Source organism: Oryza sativa, chromosome 1, assembly GCF_034140825.1.
Source record: "Oryza sativa Japonica Group chromosome 1, ASM3414082v1".
In the NCBI taxonomy this organism is placed as follows: domain Eukaryota; kingdom Viridiplantae; phylum Streptophyta; class Magnoliopsida; order Poales; family Poaceae; genus Oryza; species Oryza sativa.
Window position 1 is genome coordinate 43,368,011 of NC_089035.1, and position 19,012 is coordinate 43,387,022.

The 19,012-nt window shown below is 39.0% G+C and overlaps 2 protein-coding genes and 1 non-coding gene across 13 annotated transcripts; all 3 read left to right on the forward strand.

Moving 5' to 3' along the window:
- The first annotated feature begins 112 nt into the window (after window positions 1–112).
- On the forward strand, window positions 113–11,202 carry LOC4324017 (BTB/POZ domain-containing protein FBL11). Of its 11 annotated transcripts, none has more exons than XR_010738859.1 (30): window positions 113–334; window positions 421–471; window positions 579–705; window positions 1,049–1,184; window positions 1,288–1,337; window positions 2,040–2,128; window positions 2,217–2,325; window positions 2,497–2,533; window positions 2,650–2,795; window positions 3,209–3,755; window positions 3,866–4,126; window positions 4,298–4,443; window positions 5,044–5,385; window positions 5,478–5,718; window positions 5,795–5,850; window positions 6,220–6,300; window positions 7,360–7,404; window positions 7,493–7,561; window positions 7,654–7,834; window positions 7,930–8,295; window positions 8,382–8,461; window positions 8,607–8,675; window positions 8,772–8,853; window positions 8,964–9,058; window positions 9,191–9,265; window positions 9,504–9,580; window positions 9,729–9,814; window positions 9,889–9,964; window positions 10,063–10,226; window positions 10,369–11,202. XR_010738859.1 is itself a non-coding variant. In XM_015765463.3 (29 exons), exons 1-29 carry the CDS (start codon window positions 144–146, stop codon window positions 10,486–10,488), a joined length of 4,395 nt encoding a protein of 1,464 aa, XP_015620949.1. In that variant the 5' UTR covers window positions 113–143; the 3' UTR covers window positions 10,489–11,202. The 11 variants fall into 11 exon arrangements, 3 of the variants coding, with proteins under 3 accessions (XP_015620949.1, XP_066162935.1, XP_015620951.1); XR_010738856.1 differs by having other exon boundaries at window positions 9,452–9,580; window positions 10,369–11,148; XR_010738858.1 differs by having other exon boundaries at window positions 9,504–9,640; window positions 10,369–11,148.
- Window positions 11,203–11,871: 669 nt separating this feature from the next.
- On the forward strand, window positions 11,872–12,777 carry LOC4323832 (dehydration-responsive element-binding protein 1F). Its single transcript, NM_001372191.1, has one exon. The coding sequence runs from the start codon at window positions 11,915–11,917 to the stop codon at window positions 12,572–12,574; it is 660 nt and encodes a 219-aa protein (NP_001359120.1). The 5' UTR covers window positions 11,872–11,914; the 3' UTR covers window positions 12,575–12,777.
- Window positions 12,778–18,715: 5,938 nt separating this feature from the next.
- On the forward strand, window positions 18,716–18,798 carry TRNAL-UAA (transfer RNA leucine (anticodon UAA)). The gene has a single exon. It is a non-coding gene; the product is annotated as a tRNA-Leu (tRNA).
- The last annotated feature ends 214 nt before the right edge of the window (window positions 18,799–19,012 follow it).

Consider the following 19,012-nt stretch of genomic DNA (forward strand, 5'->3'; position numbering starts at 1 on the left):
AAAATGAGGCCCAAGATGGAGTTTGAGATGGGCCCGTTTCTGTCTCCAATTCCAGCCCGTCTCTTATCTCTCTCGTGTCTTCTTCACAAAAGAAAACGACAAAAAAAAAGTCATTCCAACACAAGCCCACCTAAGCGAGCACGATGCACGGCGGCGCGTCCTTCGCCGCCGCCGGCGAAGACGCCGGCGACGCGGTTCTCCTGGAGATCACCGACGCGTCCTTCATCGCCGGGGAAGCTGACCCCTCGCCTCCACCTCCCGTCTCCGTCGACGACCTCGCCGGCCTAGACCCCCTGCCGTACCCGACCATCTGGGTTCGCGCCGACCGCACCAGGCAAGCCCTCGCCGCGCCCTCTTCTCCGGATTCACCGGCCAATGAGCTGCTTGTATTCTAATCCCGCGTCGCGTGATTCTGGCCAGGCTAATCGAGAGCTCCTCCTACTTCCGCGCCCTCCTCGGCGGCAGCTTCAGGTCAGTAATCTAGTCGCCCCGACGCGATCGAGCTCTCAATCTCTCAAACCTATCAACAGCAAATCCTAAGTAATTGTCTGACATTTTCCCGCGGCTCCTGTGGGCAGTGAATCTGGGAGAGCGCATGTGCAGATCAGCTGCAACCTCGAGGCGGCCGTGCAAGTCCTCATCTATCTGTTTGAGCCTTCTGGGAGTTTGACGATTACGCACCACACCTTTCTACCGCTAATGGAGGTATTCAGTCTTGGGTTAGCTTTTTAATGGCTTTGGTGCAGAAGTTGTTGACCGGCATTTGTGTACATATGAAATCACAGCTGCTAATCAACACAATTACTAGTAATTGGTCAGTTAGCTCAATTTGAGTAAACATACCATGTTTTGGAAATTTTGTGTTATGTGAAATGTGAGCAAAAATGCCATGTATTTGTGTCTCCATGAACTGTTGCTTAACTGGGTTCGAGCTCGAAGGTTCAGATTGTGGTCATTATGCACCTTTATAATTTGAGGCTAGTGCTATTAAGTTTTGGTGTATGGTCAGTGATGCTCACTGGTGGTATTATGAACTTAATATTTGCAGGGTGGCTTGTTTCTGGCTGCTGAGAATCTTCTAACAGAATGTGAAAGGTGGTTCCGCACCATGAGCTCTCAAAGTTCCTCGCTATTGGCCCCATTAGATTTCTTAATTGACACCTGGTACTTTGCTCAAGAGCATGGTGAGCCATATTTTGTTGCCGCTTTGTTCTAATGGTTCTTATACTTTTGCATAACGAAATCTATTCAAAGATCTAATTCTTGTTGACATTTGTATGATTGCAGGGATTAATTATGTTCAAGATATATGCCCAGGATATTTAGCTCAGAATTTTGTAGGTACAATATACTAAGTTGCAATGCTGCCATACCTTTCTGCATACTATCAATTTGTTTCCTAACAATATCTTCCTTCAGTTTGAAAAGTTTATGTGTGACTGATTCTACAAGCAGTTAGTTTTGTTCCACTCATGGTCCTTTCGGAGATTCTAGAACATTAAGGACCCGCAGTCACCATATTTGACTCACATAAACCATGTTTGTAGCCTACAATTGACATTAATATTTCACATTTTCAGATAGGAAAATTCTAGAAACTGTAGAGGCTGGATGAATTTTCATGTGCTCTATTTATGGTTGATGAACCGGTGCATGTTGGCATTTATGAATGATGATTACTGCTTGAATTGAAGAAAAGGGTTTGTCTAGATTCAGAGGAAAAGCTCACTGATTTTTTACTTTTTATGGAGAAAATAAAGATATTCTCTTTGTTAGCAGCGTCATGTCGTTTATAGCCTTATAGTGTTTTAGACCATATTTTTTCCCCTTCTTGTAATAATTAAATAGACTATGCCTTTCTTATTCAGACACTGCTTTAACCAAGAAAGCTTATGATATTCTATAAAAAAGAAAAAAAAAGTTATGATGTTAAAATGATGATAGGCCAACTTACCAGTTGAATATATATGCAGTGGGGCTACCTTTATTTGGCATGAAATGTATTCATGTATAATTACCACTGGGTGAATCCCATACAGGTGCAGGTTATCTCCAGGAGGTCGTTTGTTAAACTTCCCTATGATTTGTTATATTCTACAATCGAGTGCCCCTTTCTGACCGTGGATAGGTTTGTTTTAATTTTTCAGCGCTTTTCCATAATCAAATCGCTGTGCTTTCATCTCGATGCTAAAATTTGATCTACTGACCTTGTCCAGTGAAAAACAATTATGCGAAGCAATCCTATGCTGGATTACTGAAAATATGCTATGCTGTGAAGAACTACCTCCCAACTCAGTAGATCACCAGCTGTACCTTCTTAATAAAGTACACCTCTCTGTGACCCATCTATACAATGTTACATGACTTATACCATCATATATGTGTTGCCTCCTTGGTTTGTTCATTGACTACATTTATGTATGTTTTCTACCACTTCACTGAATATTTTGGCCACACAGATTTAAGTCTATCTTTCTGTTTAAACCTGTTCTGCAGGTGAGGATATGCCTCTTACCTTTAGAATTTGCAGCAGGTATGATTCCTTGATCATGAGTTTTTAATTGATAATAACATTATGTTATGCGGTTCTCTTGTTTGATCTTTTGCTATGTCAAGACATAATCCATGCTTTTTGATTCATTTTTGTAGGAACAAAGAGAAACTGGGCTGAGTTCGGAAGCAAAGTAGAGAGTAGGATTCTTAATCTGCTCAAGGATAGTTTGCGAACAGTATTGGATGCAATTGCTGATGACAACTTGGAGAGTTACCGTGTTCGAATTACAGAATATTCTAAGGTTTTTATTTTTGCCACCTCTGTTGTAATAATGTTGTTTTGATATATTTGAATTGTCTAGAATTCTTTTCTTTTTGGTGTTTCTTAAAAATATAATACTTTTTTAGTGACTACATAAATTGGTCGCAACCACTTCATGTATACCTTGTTTGAATGACTACATATTGCTTTTATTTTATCAATTGTTGTAAAAATAGGTAAATTATGCTTTACTTTGTATATAAAAAATCTTCTTATAAAACCTACAAAATATTATAGGCTCAATAACTCTTTTTACATGCTTCGTGTGAAGATATCCTTCTGTTATGACAAAGTGCTATCCTGCATTATCAAAAGAGATTCTGGTCCTTTCATTGTCTATTGCAGATCATGCACTTCGTTGCACTTCTCACTGATGAAGATTTTGTTTTGCAGAAAATAGTGCTTTCTGGTTGTCCACAAATAACTACTGAAATCTTGTACATATCAGTGCTCCCCCCTACTAATGTGGGTGCCTCATTGAATAAAAGGTTAGAAAGTTCATGGGCCCAAGTTGATTACCGAAATATCATCCTTTACAATGAGCTGGAGGAGGCTGTTAAAAGCTCATCATTTGGAAATGTGCACATGGTGGATCTCTCAAAATGTCCAAATGCACATTTTAGCACTGCAATTGACTGGTTGAAGTTGGCATTTCCAGAATTGAGGATATTCAGAGCTTCCTTTTGTTTGACATTTCAGTTCGAAGACTTGTTATATCTGCTACTGACTTGTCCATGGATTAATGAAATTGATTTGTCTATTGATACGAGCATTATAGCACAAATGCATTCAGTTATCTCTTCCAGATTTGAAGGACGGGGCGCAGTGAAGCCAAAGCTCACAAGATATTATGCACAGGATCCGCTATGTGATACCACAATGAACTCATATATCTCAAATATATCAAAATTGATATTGGAAGGCAGAAATGATATTACTGGTTGGAAATATGTTCTGTTCCTACTATTGATTTCTTTATAGTTATGGATTTGGTTATAAGAAATCTTGTAACCATGTATGTGCCTTTTCTTTTTGCGTGTGTGTATGCAGATGTGGACCTGTTGAAGATATCCATTCTGAAGAACTCTCTTTGTTATATAAACATTAAAAATTGCACCCTATTGACAGATGATGGTATTTCTAAATTATTACTCAAGTGTACGAAGATTCATTCAATGGTTCTTTCTTATACTTCTTTTGGAAATCAGTCGATTCAAACTCTATGCAATTCCAATCCTCTGGACAGCATGGATGAGTGTAGGCATGTAATGGCATTTAGAATGCAAGAATTGCACCTGGATGGGTGCAAAGGTAAACATGGCTTTTGTTTCATGTCAAAACTTTCTCCACAACTAAGCAGATCATAACTTCCTAGGACAGCAGAAGTGGCATTCTTATTTCTATGTTCTATTAACTTTACGCTCCATTAGCCTAGCATGGGGGAATCTGGGTAATATAAATTTATCTACGTGCACTGTGCAGGTATTGGTTATGCCGCTATGTCTCAGCTAATGAGTAATGTGAATATAACAAACTTCCTATGTTTAAGGGAGACAACACTTACCGATGGCGCTCTCTGCAACTTTGTTGGCTCTTCACTTGAGTTTCTTGATATTTCCGAGACCGTGGTATGGTTTTCTGTTTCAAATTATATGCATATGGTCACCTTTTTATATATCAGAATATCAGATGATTTTCCTATTCTTTGAACCAAAGTACTTGTGATGCTAAGCAAATATTCTTCAGTTTTGAACTTTATAAGAATCAAACACTGCAATTGACTAGTTGAAGAAATGCTTAGACTGAGACTTGCAGTGAATTTGCTCAGTTGGAGACTATAGATAAACAATATTTTTACAATTAACTTAGGTAAGGGTAACATGTACTGGACTATAGATTGTGATTTATCTTTCTGTAGCTTTCAGCGATATGCAATATTGAATTATGGAACAAAGTCTGCAATGTTTTGATGATCACACAAACCAAGCTCTACTCGTCCAACATTGAATAGAAGTATATGATTGAAATGATCTTTCTTATTGTACATCTGAAAAGGGGGCCCATCACATTTTCTACTTTTGTGTCTGCAAAGGACAGAGACAGACTACAGCAGTGCAGTCATGGTTCATGATTACTGTCTTTTATCGTTATGCTGCCATAAAAGAACCATTACTATGGTCTGTTTTGATATATATAGTCTTAAAAGTTTTGTCGCCTCAAAATTACAGGTTTCCATGGTATCATTAGCACCAGTTATAAGAAGAAATTCTAACTTGAGATGTCTGAAAGCAGCTGGATGCCGTAACTTGCTATTTGAACATGGTGAAGTAGAAGCGATGAGTGGTGGTAATATATACGGAGATTTTCTACAAGAAATAACCAGTACTTGCTGCTTAGAGGATGTTGAAATGGGATGGGCATTTTGCCCTATTCGAGTTACAACCCTTATTCCTTCTTTTAGTAAAGTAAGAAAGATGACTATTGGACTTGGCACAACATTACCAGAGAATATATTGTGTGCTCTTCCTGATATTTGTCCATTCCTAGAGTCTTTGGTTCTTAGGTTTCAGGTGTGTCTCTGGCTCTTCTCCCTACTATTTGTTCAATAATAAAACTAATTGTGCCTTTAATTCTTTTAATAACCGGATGATGTACATACCAGATGATCTCTGACAAAGTTGTAAGAAATCTGTTGAAATCCTCAACGAAGCTTCGGGTGCTTTGCCTGTACTCTTGTCTTGGCAATTTAACTTCATTTAGCTTCCAAATCAAGGCACCATTGCTAAGAATCTTAAGGCTTGAGTGGATTACTCCATGGATGACAAATGATGACTTGGCAGTTCTTATACAGAACTATAACTTAGTTGAACTTTCACTGTCTGGTTGCAAACTCCTTGACTCCAGTAAGTTCTACTTTCGGATTCAGTATGTGGACCACTCGTGATGCTGTTGGGTTGAGTTTTTTTTTGTGATCAACAGACTCTCAAGAGTTAATCTCGTCTGGGTGGCCAAACTTGACTTGTTTACACCTTGAGGTATATTATAACTACAATTTTTTACATGGGGCATTTGATTAAAAATTATCTTTATCTTTGCAGTTTTTATTTAAGCCAAAATTTCAAGGTTTCAGTGCTGTTATATCTGTAGCCACCCTCTTAAATAAGTAACTTCTAACAGAACTAAAGGATATAATGTATTCATGTCCATACTTTATGCATCAGCATGTATGTACTGTATAATCGTAGTTATTTCACTAGTAGATGTTTATATTTCTTGATATCATCACGAATATACCTTTTTGTACATTGATTAGGCATTCAATGTATTGAAAACTCCAATCTACAGCTGAAATTGTTAACATCCTCCAAACCCCATCTCTTATGTATAGGCTTGTTGATTTACAGGAATGTGGTCAGATAACACTTGACGGGGTTTCTTCAATTTTAAACTGTAAAGCTTTGGAAGATCTGTTACTTCGGCACACGGTGAGCATAGAAATGCCGTAGCCATGTAGTTGAGATAATTGATAGTATGATCTAAAAACTCATAAACCTAAATATTTTGTATGCTATTGTGTTTGTGTAACTGTAAATCCTACAAATAAAGCATTTTTAGAACTATAAATTAAATTAAAGGATGTGTAGCAACTTGTTGCTCTTTACACAAAGGTTGTTAGGTTTATGACTTGTGCTGCTATAGGAATAATCCTTTCACCATGATGTTTCACCATTATTAATATGCATGCTATTGCAATTTAAACTTGCAGCAAATCCTGCTTCATGCTTCATAGTCATCATGCTTTTTTTTTCTTTATTAGAATGATGTGCAGTGACAACGGCATTTCCTGCCATAGTGTTGGCAAGTCACCTTCATAGGTTATCCAACACAAATCGTTATTCACCTCGAGTTTATTTTGACAGGACCATCAATTGATTGCTTGCAGTTATTCTGGTTAAGGTTTAGCATTAGACCATTGTAATATGTTACTCCCTCCGTTTCGTTTTATTTGACACCGTTGACTTTTTAGCACATGTTTGACCGTTCGTCTTATTCAAAAACTTTTGTGAAATATGTAAAACTATACGTATGCATAAAAGTATATTTAACAATGAATCAAATGATAGGAAAAGAATTAATAATTATTTAAATTTTTTGAATAAGACGAGCAGTCAAACATGTGCTAAAAAGTCAACGGTGTCAAATAAAACGAAACGGAGGGAGTACTACTTAGTGTTTACAGTGGTACCTGACTGGGAAAGAATTACCATTTGTGCATATAATTCTGGCGGGGTAGTTTTCTACATCATACACTGTGTAGATTCAGGATGGTGTAAGCAGTAAGCACAGTGCTTTGATCTTTCCCCTGCAAACGGTTAACCCTTGTGCATAGCTCAGTTACTTGAATGAACGTTTAAATGACAAGAAACAAGAATGAACACTGCCACTAAATGATTCAATGTGCAACTATTTCTGCTAACAAGCTTTCGTTGAAGATGTTTAAACTGTATACTGGTTAAGTGGTTTATGAGGCTTGGTCGTTACAGGGCAAAGGTATTGGAAGAACCATCATAACTGATGCCATAACAGAGGTACCTATCTTATCTATTAATTGGTTTTGCTGCCCTTGCAACATTATATAGGTCACATAGGTGCAACTCATTTTGCTGTTTATTTCAGTTACCACTACTAAGAAAGCTAGCTCTGGATCTTTGTGATGCTTCTGAAGAAGGCTACGATAGCCCAAATGTGAGTATATTCCAAAGATTTTGCCGAGTTGGGCGGGTTAATAATAATAATAACTGAATAAAGATGCTAATATCTTTGCAATTGTTTTGAAGAACCCGGAGGGGAAGATGATGAGGACCATAACGATGAGCAGATGCAAGTCGGTGAGGTCTTGTTTCGAGCTCCACAGGGAAGGATCCTCAAACTCAAAACCAGTGCACAAGGAGACGATTGTGTTGGAATGGAGCAGCAGACAGCTAAGAACCACCATAGTGAAAGAAAAAATACGTTGGAGTACGCCGATTTTCTTGTAAATTTGATATTTCACTCCCCTAGTCCCCTATTACCAATTTTTTTTTTTAAAAAAAGAAAAAACGCAACCTTACCAGCCCAAAGGCCCAAAGCCCACAACAGAGAGGAGAGTGGGCGACGGGGGGCTAGGGCGGCGGCGGCGCGGCGACCAGCGACGGGCGGCGCGCACCTGACCGGAATGGCCCACCTCGCGGCCTCTGCCGCCCCGCTTCCAAGCGCTGACCCCGACGCCGGCGAGGAGTCCTCCCACTCTCCGCCGCCGCCGGAGAAGGGGCTGAGGAAGGTGGTGGTGGTGATGGGCGCGACTGGCGCCGGCAAGTCGCGGCTGGCCGTCGACCTCGCGAGCCACTTCGCCGGCGTCGAGGTGGTCAGCGCCGACTCCATGCAAGTCTACGGTGGGCTCGATGTCCTCACCAACAAGGTCCCCCTCCACGAGCAGAAAGGTCTCCTCCCGGGATTCCCCAGTTCTTCTTTTGACCAAACCTGCTTCAGATCGAGCTTAACAGCGCTATCTTTGCCGTGTTACCAGGCGTTCCTCACCATCTCCTGAGCGTGATTGATCCCTCTGTGGAGTTCACTTGCCGCGATTTCCGCGACCATGCTGTGCCGGTGAGCCTATGATGTTGCTGCTACGACTTTTAGTGCTCCTAGTGTGCCATGTTTACTGATTAGTTGATGTTTCTTAGTGCTCTGCTCACCAATTATATAAGGTATATTGGTTTACTGATTAATTGCTGTTTCTGAGTGGTCACAGATTATAGAAGGTATATTGGATCGTGGCGGCCTCCCTGTTATTGTTGGTGGTACAAACTTCTACATCCAGGTTGATACTTAAGCGCATGAGGATTCCTGTATATTAGGCTATTTTTCTTCTGAATTAGACTATATCTGATTTTTGTCCTTTTAACACTTATTGTAGGCTCTTGTTAGCCCATTCCTCTTTGATGATATGGCACAGGATATTGAGGGTCTTACTTTAAATGACCACCTAGATGAGATAGGTGAATGATGAAAGCTTAGCACATGTTTCTTGTTGTTAGCATGTTTTGATCAATGGTTGTGTCCAATTAGTGTTTGACTTGTTAAACACTGCTTAACACATGCCAAGCAGGGCTTGATAATGATGATGAAGCCGGTCTGTATGAACATTTGAAGAAGATTGATCCTGTTGCTGCACAAAGGATACACCCGAACAACCATCGAAAAGTAAGGGTGTTGCACAGTTGTGCCCTTAACCTGTTAGGTTTCTTTGGTAGCAATTGGATTTTCCTTGTGGTGTTGCCCCATTTGCCTTATCCGGTTATCCTGTTCTGCATGCTTTTTTGTTGTGTTGACCAGATAAAACGCTACCTTGAGTTGTATGAATCCACAGGTGCCCTACCTAGTGATCTTTTCCAAGGGCAAGCCACAGAGGTGAGAAAAAAATGATTTCCCTTTTAATTAATTTCTTTATTCTGACTTGTTGCTGACTCTATAGTCCATGTGAAATGTGCAAGGACTTTATGCATATTATCATGCGCACAACACATTTTTTGCCGTACGAGTTGGACCTCATGCGAACTCTAAATGTCCTAATGAGGTCATTTGTTGTCAGGACAGAAGTGGGGTCGACCTAGTAACTCCAGATTTGACTGTTGTTTCTTGTGGTTAGATGCTGATCTTCATGTTCTGGATCGTTATGTCAATGAAAGGGTCGACTGCATGATTGATGATGGCCTGCTAGATGAAGTGTGTAACATATATGATCGAGAGGCCACTTATACCCAAGGGCTGCGGCAGGCCATTGGTGTTCGTGAATTTGATGAGTTTTTCAGATTTTATTTTGCAAGGAAGGAAACCGGTGAGATAAAGATGGATTCCTGTACAACTATGGCAGGTCTCCATGATGATAACCTGAAGGGCTTATTGGATGAAGCAGTCTCACAACTAAAAGCAAACACTCGCAGACTTGTTCGACGTCAAGTAATCTCGACACTTTTTTAAGTAAATAATTGAAAATTGCATTTTGTGTGTTTTATATTCTTGCCTTTCTTCAGAGACGAAGGCTGCATCGGTTGAATAAATATTTTGAGTGGAACTTGCGTCATATTGATGCAACAGAAGCTTTCTATGGTAATGATATGTGCATTTCATGTTTTAGTTCAAAGCCAAAAGATTTCATGTCTTACGAAATCTAATGTGTTTGCTTAACATGTCATGCATATTTCTAGGTGCCACTGCTGACTCATGGAACATGAAAGTTGTGAAACCTTGCGTGGATATTGTTAGAGATTTCTTGTCTGATGATACAATTTTGGCAAGCAGAGATGGTTCTAGTGTAACTGGAAGCCCTAGGATGTCTTCAAGAGAGTTGTGGACTCAATATGTTTGTGAGGTAATTGGGAGGCTTTTCTTATTCTTACCAAAAAGAATGTTGATAACTGTATCGTCATTTGTGCGTTTTGCCACATTTTTTGTTAGTGGGACAGCAATCAATCTGATGAAACTTTCTTGCCTTTCCTGCTCCTATTTTACAGGCCTGTGATAACCGGGTACTTCGGGGAACGCATGAGTGGGAGCAACACAAGCAAGGCCGATGCCACCGTAAAAGAGTACAACGTTTGAAACAGAAGGCTAGTACAGTGATATCATTATAGGCAATTAGCACTGTTTGCACTCTCGGTGTTCATGAACCTTTCTTCATTCTCTGCAACTGTCCCCATGCATCCTGTTTGTCAAATTGGCTGAAGACTACACCATTCAGAAGGTAGCAAGCAGCAGATATATTTGTTAATAGTACCTTGCTAGATTCTTGTGCCAGTTCCAAACATCCAATGCAGAGAATACAAACTCTACAGATTGGTCAGCACAAGCACGTCCGATTGAGCAGCATCTACACTGATGACCAGTTGGAGTTTCTCCAATCTGCTGATCATTTCTAGACTAGTTTTCCCATTAAGGACACCATAAATTGGGTAGGCGGTCCAGCTTGTTAGCAAAGTGGTGATAGTGATTAGCAATTAAGCATGACATTGACCCATCGAATATTTGCATATCTTGGTCTTCCAGATTGCATGATTTTTCCTTCATATGTGACTGGAAACAGTGGGGCCATGCTAGGTTACATAAATTCCTGGGCGTGATACACTGCGAATAGTAGCTATCATGTTTACTACTGTCGTGTTGAGACTACTGTACAGTAGCTCGTATGTATTTCTCGTATGTTTGTGCATAAGTGAGGGGTCGATGAGAGTGACTTACTAGACTTTTCTCATCCTAAATTCCTAATAACTAGAAAAGATGACCGAAATTGGGAAGGCGACTTGTGCCTCTTTTGGAATGATCGAAATATAGAGGAACTTTCATGTTGACCTGATTCTTACGAAAATCATGTAAAACTCGTGTTCGTTGTCAAAAGGCCCAACTTCATCTCAGATGAGCATAAGTATACCATATTAATGCTTCAAAATGGTTAATGCTAGCTCGTTTTTACTGCACAACTAATGCTCGATGTCCAAATATACTTGGGTTATTATTATTTTTTTGAAGGATTTTTCATGTGAGTCTCGCCGAGGTCCACTAACCGGTACACAGGCGCCGACCTCTGGCACATTATTTTACACGAGAAATTTAAGGTAGGCATGAAATCATCAGTCGCACGGATGCAAACGTGACGACATCATCAGAAACAATATACTGCTGCGCCGATTTAAACTACACTTAAATTAAATAATTCTATTAGTGGTACGAGAGTAGTACTACTCCTGTATGTAGAATAGATGTGCACGGGCGCACGTGTTTCATCCCTCTAATTCTGAATCCCCACGTGACGATCGAGCTTAAAGCCGAACGGGCGGGGCGGGGGGATAAAGCGGGTCCCCCAGCCGCTGTCTCCAGTTCACACCCACAACCCGAAGTCGATCGCTCGTGTTCGTGTCCGCCTCGACGGCGAACTCGACGGGTCCCGACCCGCAAACCCAACACCCACACCTACTTATACCCACCTCCACTAATCCCTCCTCTCATCGCACCACCACGCCACTGAGCTCAAGCTAAGCTAAGTGCTAACCTAGGTGTTCGACCATGGACACCGAGGACACGTCGTCGGCTTCGTCCTCGTCGGTGTCGCCGCCGTCGTCGCCGGGCGGCGGGCACCACCACCGGCTGCCGCCGAAGCGGCGGGCGGGGCGGAAGAAATTCCGGGAGACGCGGCACCCGGTGTACCGCGGCGTGCGCGCGCGGGCGGGGGGGAGCAGGTGGGTGTGCGAGGTGCGCGAGCCGCAGGCGCAGGCGCGCATCTGGCTCGGCACCTACCCGACGCCGGAGATGGCGGCGCGCGCGCACGACGTCGCGGCCATCGCCCTCCGCGGCGAGCGCGGCGCCGAGCTCAACTTCCCGGACTCCCCCTCCACGCTCCCGCGCGCGCGCACGGCGTCGCCCGAGGACATCCGCCTCGCCGCCGCGCAGGCCGCCGAGCTGTACCGCCGCCCGCCGCCGCCGCTGGCATTGCCGGAGGATCCGCAGGAAGGCACGAGCGGCGGCGGCGCCACCGCCACCTCGGGGCGTCCGGCTGCCGTGTTCGTGGACGAGGACGCCATCTTCGACATGCCGGGGCTGATCGACGACATGGCGAGGGGGATGATGCTGACGCCGCCGGCGATTGGGAGATCTCTCGACGACTGGGCCGCCATCGACGACGACGATGACCATTACCACATGGACTACAAGCTATGGATGGACTGACATGTATACACACATATCGTTCGAGTATATATGCTTACAGATATAGATAATACTCCATCAGTTCCTACTAAATACGGAGTATATATTTTTAGATAAAGGATTTATATAAAACCCGGCTTCTACATCCCGAAGAATGTACACAGCCAATCCTACTAAATATATATAAGCACCTCTTGTTTGTTTAGAAAAAATGAGATTAAGGGAAAATATTCTCTTTTTGCTGTCTCACGATCAAATTTTGAATTTTGATGAATTACTGGATCATCCTAAGCATATTAATATATTAGCTAAAAAATACTTGCATCCCTGTGCATTGAAATTGGTGTCACACGAGTAATAAACACAAAACCATCCATTTTGGTTTTACATTTGTTTTATTTGAATAAAATGTTTGTCGAAATGTTTATATTGTTACAAAATTAAAATCCTAAAAATACTTTGACAGTAGATGGATAGCAAAGGTATCCACACATACACACATAAAGTTCAGACAAGCGTCAGCCTTAGCTAGCTAGGGAAAAGAGTAAAAAAGGGCAACAAAATATTTTCTCAATAGACAAACGTGTGAATCAATTAATTTGCAGATATTTGGCTAATAACTTTTTGAATATCTTGAGTGGACATCCTCTAATTATCATTATATACCCTAAATACCATATAATTAGTTTCAAATCAAAATTTTCTCCAAACATGTGGCACTTTTTATATAACGTACATATATATAATATCTATGATCAAGGGGTGAACTCATAAATTTGTTGCACCCGTGACATATATAGTACTGTACATGTACACGGATCGTGCTTAAGAGACATATATGCATGATGTCATCTTCTATCGAGAAACAATCTAACACACAGTAGGTCGTTTTGCCAAAAATCTTTTGGCCAATCTAACCTCAAAGTAACACGGTCAATCTGCACCTTAGAGCAAGTTTAATAGTATAGCCAAATGTTAACTCCAAATCATCTATAACTAATCTAATAGCCCATTCATACAATAGTTACCTATAAAAATATACTCCCTCCGTTTCAAAATGTTTGACACCGTTGATTTTTTAGTACGTGTTTCACCATTCGTTTTATTCAAAAAATTTAAGTAATTATTTATTCTTTTCATATCATTTGATTCATTGTTAAATATAGTTTCATGTACACATATAGTTTTACATATTTCACAATTTTTTTTGAATAAGACGAACGGTCAAACATGTGCTAAAAAGTCAGTGGTGTCAAACATTTTGAAATGGAGGGAGTACTACAGTATTAATACCCGGCCGGTCCCATCTCTCATATACACAGAACGTCTTGTAGTCCGTGTTGCAGCTGGCTATAAATCTGTAGTCTAGGGGTGCAAGTGGGTCAACCGCGAACCCACTTATAGATCAAAATAAACGAGCTTGTGGGTTAGTTTAGCCTATAAATGGGTTTTCGCGGGTAGCCACTTGCACCCTTACTGTAGTCCTCTTTCTTTTCTCTCCTCTTTTCTTCTCAATATGGTTATAGCGGCTTATAGCCTGCTATTGTAATTGTACTTGCTCTTACAATCCCCACAAATTCTTAAGTCTCTAAACTCAAAGTTACACACATAAAGCTGAGCCAAGAGGACCGGCACGCAACTCGGGCAGCCGCCTAAGCTCACTGGTGGGCCACAATACTATAGATTGATCATACTATATATTATTTTCTTCAAAGGAGAAATAAATAATAGTACGATCGATATGACTACTAAGTAAATCGGTCGTACTATTAGTTTCTGATATGCATGAATATGATTACTTAAGGAAGAACTTTTAACCTTACATTTACTTTTTAGGCTTAGAGACATAGACATACATTATCTTAATTATGGATCGACACTTTGTAACCACTAGATTAATGTGCATATTTATCTAAAAAATATGTTATATACAAAATATGCATATAACTTTGTAAATATTTTAAAGTTTTAATATGGTGCGGGGGCCGGCCTCCTCTATTGTTTTCAGTTTTCAGGTAAAGAAACATGTTTTTGCCATGGGTTCTTCAAAGTTTTCAGGTCCATCACTGGCACTGCTTGCACACCAGGAGAAAAAAGAGTTAACTAGCTAGCATATATATATATATATATATATATATATATATATATATATATATATATATATATATATATATATATATATATATATATATATATATATATATATATATATATATATTTATATATATATATATATATATCAGTAGTAATTTCTCGAGAGATTAATTTGTGTGTTTACTAATGCACATAAAATTTGAGAGATGTTTCCTCAAAAACATGCAGATCGATGAAATTATATCTGACAATTGATTAATTTGACAACAAGATCGAGATAACAAGATTGATTAATTTAACTAAATACGGGTCGATCGACTGCTAATTGATTAAACTGAGTAGAGCTAGCTAGTTTTGTTGGCATATGCGATATGATGAAGTAGCTCGATCGATCTCCGGCGCCGCACAAATTAACTACCAACCTGAACTTTATAGTAAATGACCTAATGACAACGACGGCAAGAACGCACATATTATACATGTATCGCATAAATAATAATAAACAACACGTGTTGAGGATTTACAAAAGGGTAGCACACGGTGAACACTATATTTACATATATATATATTAATCATGTATGAAACGTACGTCTGTGAGACCTACTTGCTCTTTTCATTCCTACCTTTAATTTCTTACTTCTCACGACGCTAATTAAACATCATATATAGAGTTTATCTCCTAACGCAGTCAAATACACACACACACACGTGTTTGTGACTGTGTGTGTGATATTTAACTACACATGTAGATGTAGTCACATAAAACACATCAATTTTTTTTTTGCTGTGTACATATATTTTGAATGTAGAGGTCGGGTTATTTTAATCCATTTTATAAAAAATAAACACATCATTTTGGTCTTCTTATAGTATGTTATAAGTCAAATTTTAAATTTTAAACATCGATCTGCTTTCAGATATATATATTTGGATTGGAGGCATGAAAAACCATATGCATAAATTTGTCTCGAGAATTATCTTGGTAATAACATAATTGTTTTCAAATATAATTTTGTATGCCCTCATTACAAAATATAATTATTCTAGTTATGTGTATATACTAGTGGTGAGAATCGTATCTTGAAGACCATGCAAATGTCTGAAAATAACATACTTTCGTATTTGGGCGGAGTATATATGCAGCTTGATGCCTTGATATCAATATATATATGCTGGGGATTAAGTTGCTATCAACTAGTCCATCAAAGGGTTAGAACTTTTCCTACATTTCAAATACATATATAAATTAAATAACTATAGTGAAAAGAACAAAATATTTATTCCTTTTGAAATGCTGTAACCCCGGCCCTCTAGGGCAATGGGTGCAGGTTATACATGATAGGGAGTAGTACTATATTGTATACTTACGGTACTGAACCATTTATATATATGGTTTTGTTTGGCATGACTGCAATTACAACTGAATTTTTTTTATAGAAAATAGATTTTATAGACTAAATTAAAGTGTTTTAATCTTCTTCTTTTTTCTTAAATGTACATAAAATGTCTCATCCAGATATCCTTAATTTACCAGCATATATAGCTCGACCTTTAAGAATTTCTATAGCTCTAAATTAAATTATACATTAATGGAGCTGAAGTTTTGACCAGCATAAATGTCGATATAGCAAAATTCTATATGTATCAGACAATATATATGTCACATCAATCACTAACCAACTTGCTCATACTCTATATAGCAAAGCATATATGCTTAAAAAGTAGAAGAAATCACTTGATTACCATTATTGGCAGCATAACTCACGAGTAGTGGTTAATAAAATATAAAACTTAAGGTGATTTTGCTTTTTTTTTGTGCAGATTATTACTGACACACAGGCTTGTAGATTCTCCACTAGCTAGTTGGTCGGTGTAGTTTTCGCCTTTTCTTCTTTTATTATTTTACTATACAGAAACTTACACGCACATAGGCACATCACCACGGACTGACACACCACACTACTAGCGGGTGTCATGATCGAGTGTGAAGGACATGATTAAGGTTAACTTTTGCTATTGAAACATGTCTTAATTAATTAAGCATAAATCATGCAATCAAGAAGAGTACCACACTATGTGAAGGGAGTTGGATTTTAAGCACTTAAGAGAGATATGTTTTACATGTTACTCGCTATAAGATGTCAGTTTCACACGTTTGATAACACTAATACAATATTTGTCTACTGCCCCCACAAAATTAAAGTCGTAATAACTAAGGTCCAAATTTGATGGGCACAACCAAAAACATACTTTCAACATAATACGCGAAATTCTTATGTACACATGGCGGCACATGTGGAAGGAAAGAAACCACAACACAAATATTCCAAAAAAGGTGTAGTTGCACTATATATTTATATATGTTTGTATTTGTTTCCTTTCTTAATGTGTAAATTGAGTTTACGCTAGCTTGAAATTATGTCACTTGATCTTTTATAATTTTTCAGAAAGTACATTAGCGGTGGCATTGGAAAAGTAGGATCGATGGTTTTCCCATGTTATGCACATGGTGCACAGTAGACTAGCATATCTCATTGCAAGGACTTGATGTACATGTAAGACCAAACACCAATAGTTTCATCACTTTCAACATATATCTCTATCATGCATTGTGTTAGCACTGTGTGGAGTCAGCTGTTTATTTACATATACACACACACATTTGTCTATAAATATATATGGACAACATATATGTGTTGGAAATGTTCCAGATTTCCTTTTGACATGTACCATGCAAAAGGAGAATTTTGGATTTTGGTGTGCCGGGCCGTAACTAGCTAGCTAGCAAACTTGGTCTAGTCGATTCATCAGGTAGAAAAAGTGATCGAATCGAACGGCAAATGTGTATAGACAAAGAGAAGAGAACAATCAAAAGCAAGCGAGAGCAATCAAAATGTGAGGGCAGCGAGGTTGTTCACCCAACTAGCTCCGACAAGGAAAGGAATAGTACCATCATATCGGTCGTCGATTTCACTGTCGCGATGGATTACTGTGTATCACCATCGGTCGTCGTCGCTGTCACACAAACGGGAAAAGGTGAAGGCAACAAACGTGAATTTTTGCGATGCGTTATACTCCATATGCCTGCACGTGTGGCTCTGCACGCTTTAATTTCTTGGACGGATCGAGCTAGCTCCGCCCACCAATTATACGTTTATATATCCCCATCAATTGAATCCAATTGATTGCTTTAATTTCCGCATTTCCATCGGTCACTGCATGCACGTTAGTCACACATATGTTATTTGTACATAATTTAATTCTCAGTCCGGTATTTTTAATATATGACGTTGTTTATTTTTAAATATATTTTAAATGTTTATAATATTAAAAATATGAAGTTATTATTTATTCTATTTGTGGCTCTGCATACTCTTTGACAGATTGAGCTCCGCCCACCAATTGTGTACGTATATATCCCCATCAATTGGATCCAATTGATTGCTTTAATTTCTGCATTTTCATCGGTCACTTAATGCACGTTTGTCACACATATGTTGTATGTACACAATTTAATTCCCCGTCCGGTATTATTAAATATATGACGTTGTTAATTTTTAAATATATTTTAAACGTTTATAATATTAAAAGCTATGTAGTTATTATTTATTTCATTGTTACCTGATTAAACATATCTTATATTTTTGTGCTTGCAAACAAAAAACTAACAATGAATGGCAAACAAATGTCAAAAAATGAACGGTGTGTAGCATATATTAAAGACATGAGGGAATATACTGGGTTTTAAAAAAAACATATTAATTTATTTTTATAATTTTTAAGTTAATATTTAATTAATCATATGTTAATGATATCTTTCGTTTTCTATGTCGGAATGATTCCTAACCAACCGTACCGAACATAACCTACTACATTGTTATATATGATTGGCCAGAAAATTTTCTCGTGGACGATTATTCGTAGGGATTCGATTTGGACAGCCCCACACAGCAGGCGACATTACTACAGGTCAGGTCAATGGACGCCACCGACCAAAATAGTGACATCCATGCAGCAAAGTCGGTTGCTTCAAGGACTAGAACATTTTATGACCATCACTGTCGTTTAGCTGGTTTGCCCGAGTGGTTAAGGGGGAAGACTTAAGATCTTCTGCACAGAAGTGCGCGTGGGTTCGAACCCCACAGCCAGCACTATTTTTGATTTTTTAAATGATTTTTGATTTTTTTTAATGATTTGCAATTCAGATTAATTGATTTCTTTTTACTTTTTGATTTTTAAAATGATTTGCAATTCAGATTATTTGATTTTTTTTAAATGATTTGCAATTCAGATTATTTGCCTTTTCAAATTTTTCTTCATAACATAATTTTTATTACTTCTTTTTTCAAAATGATTTGCAATTCA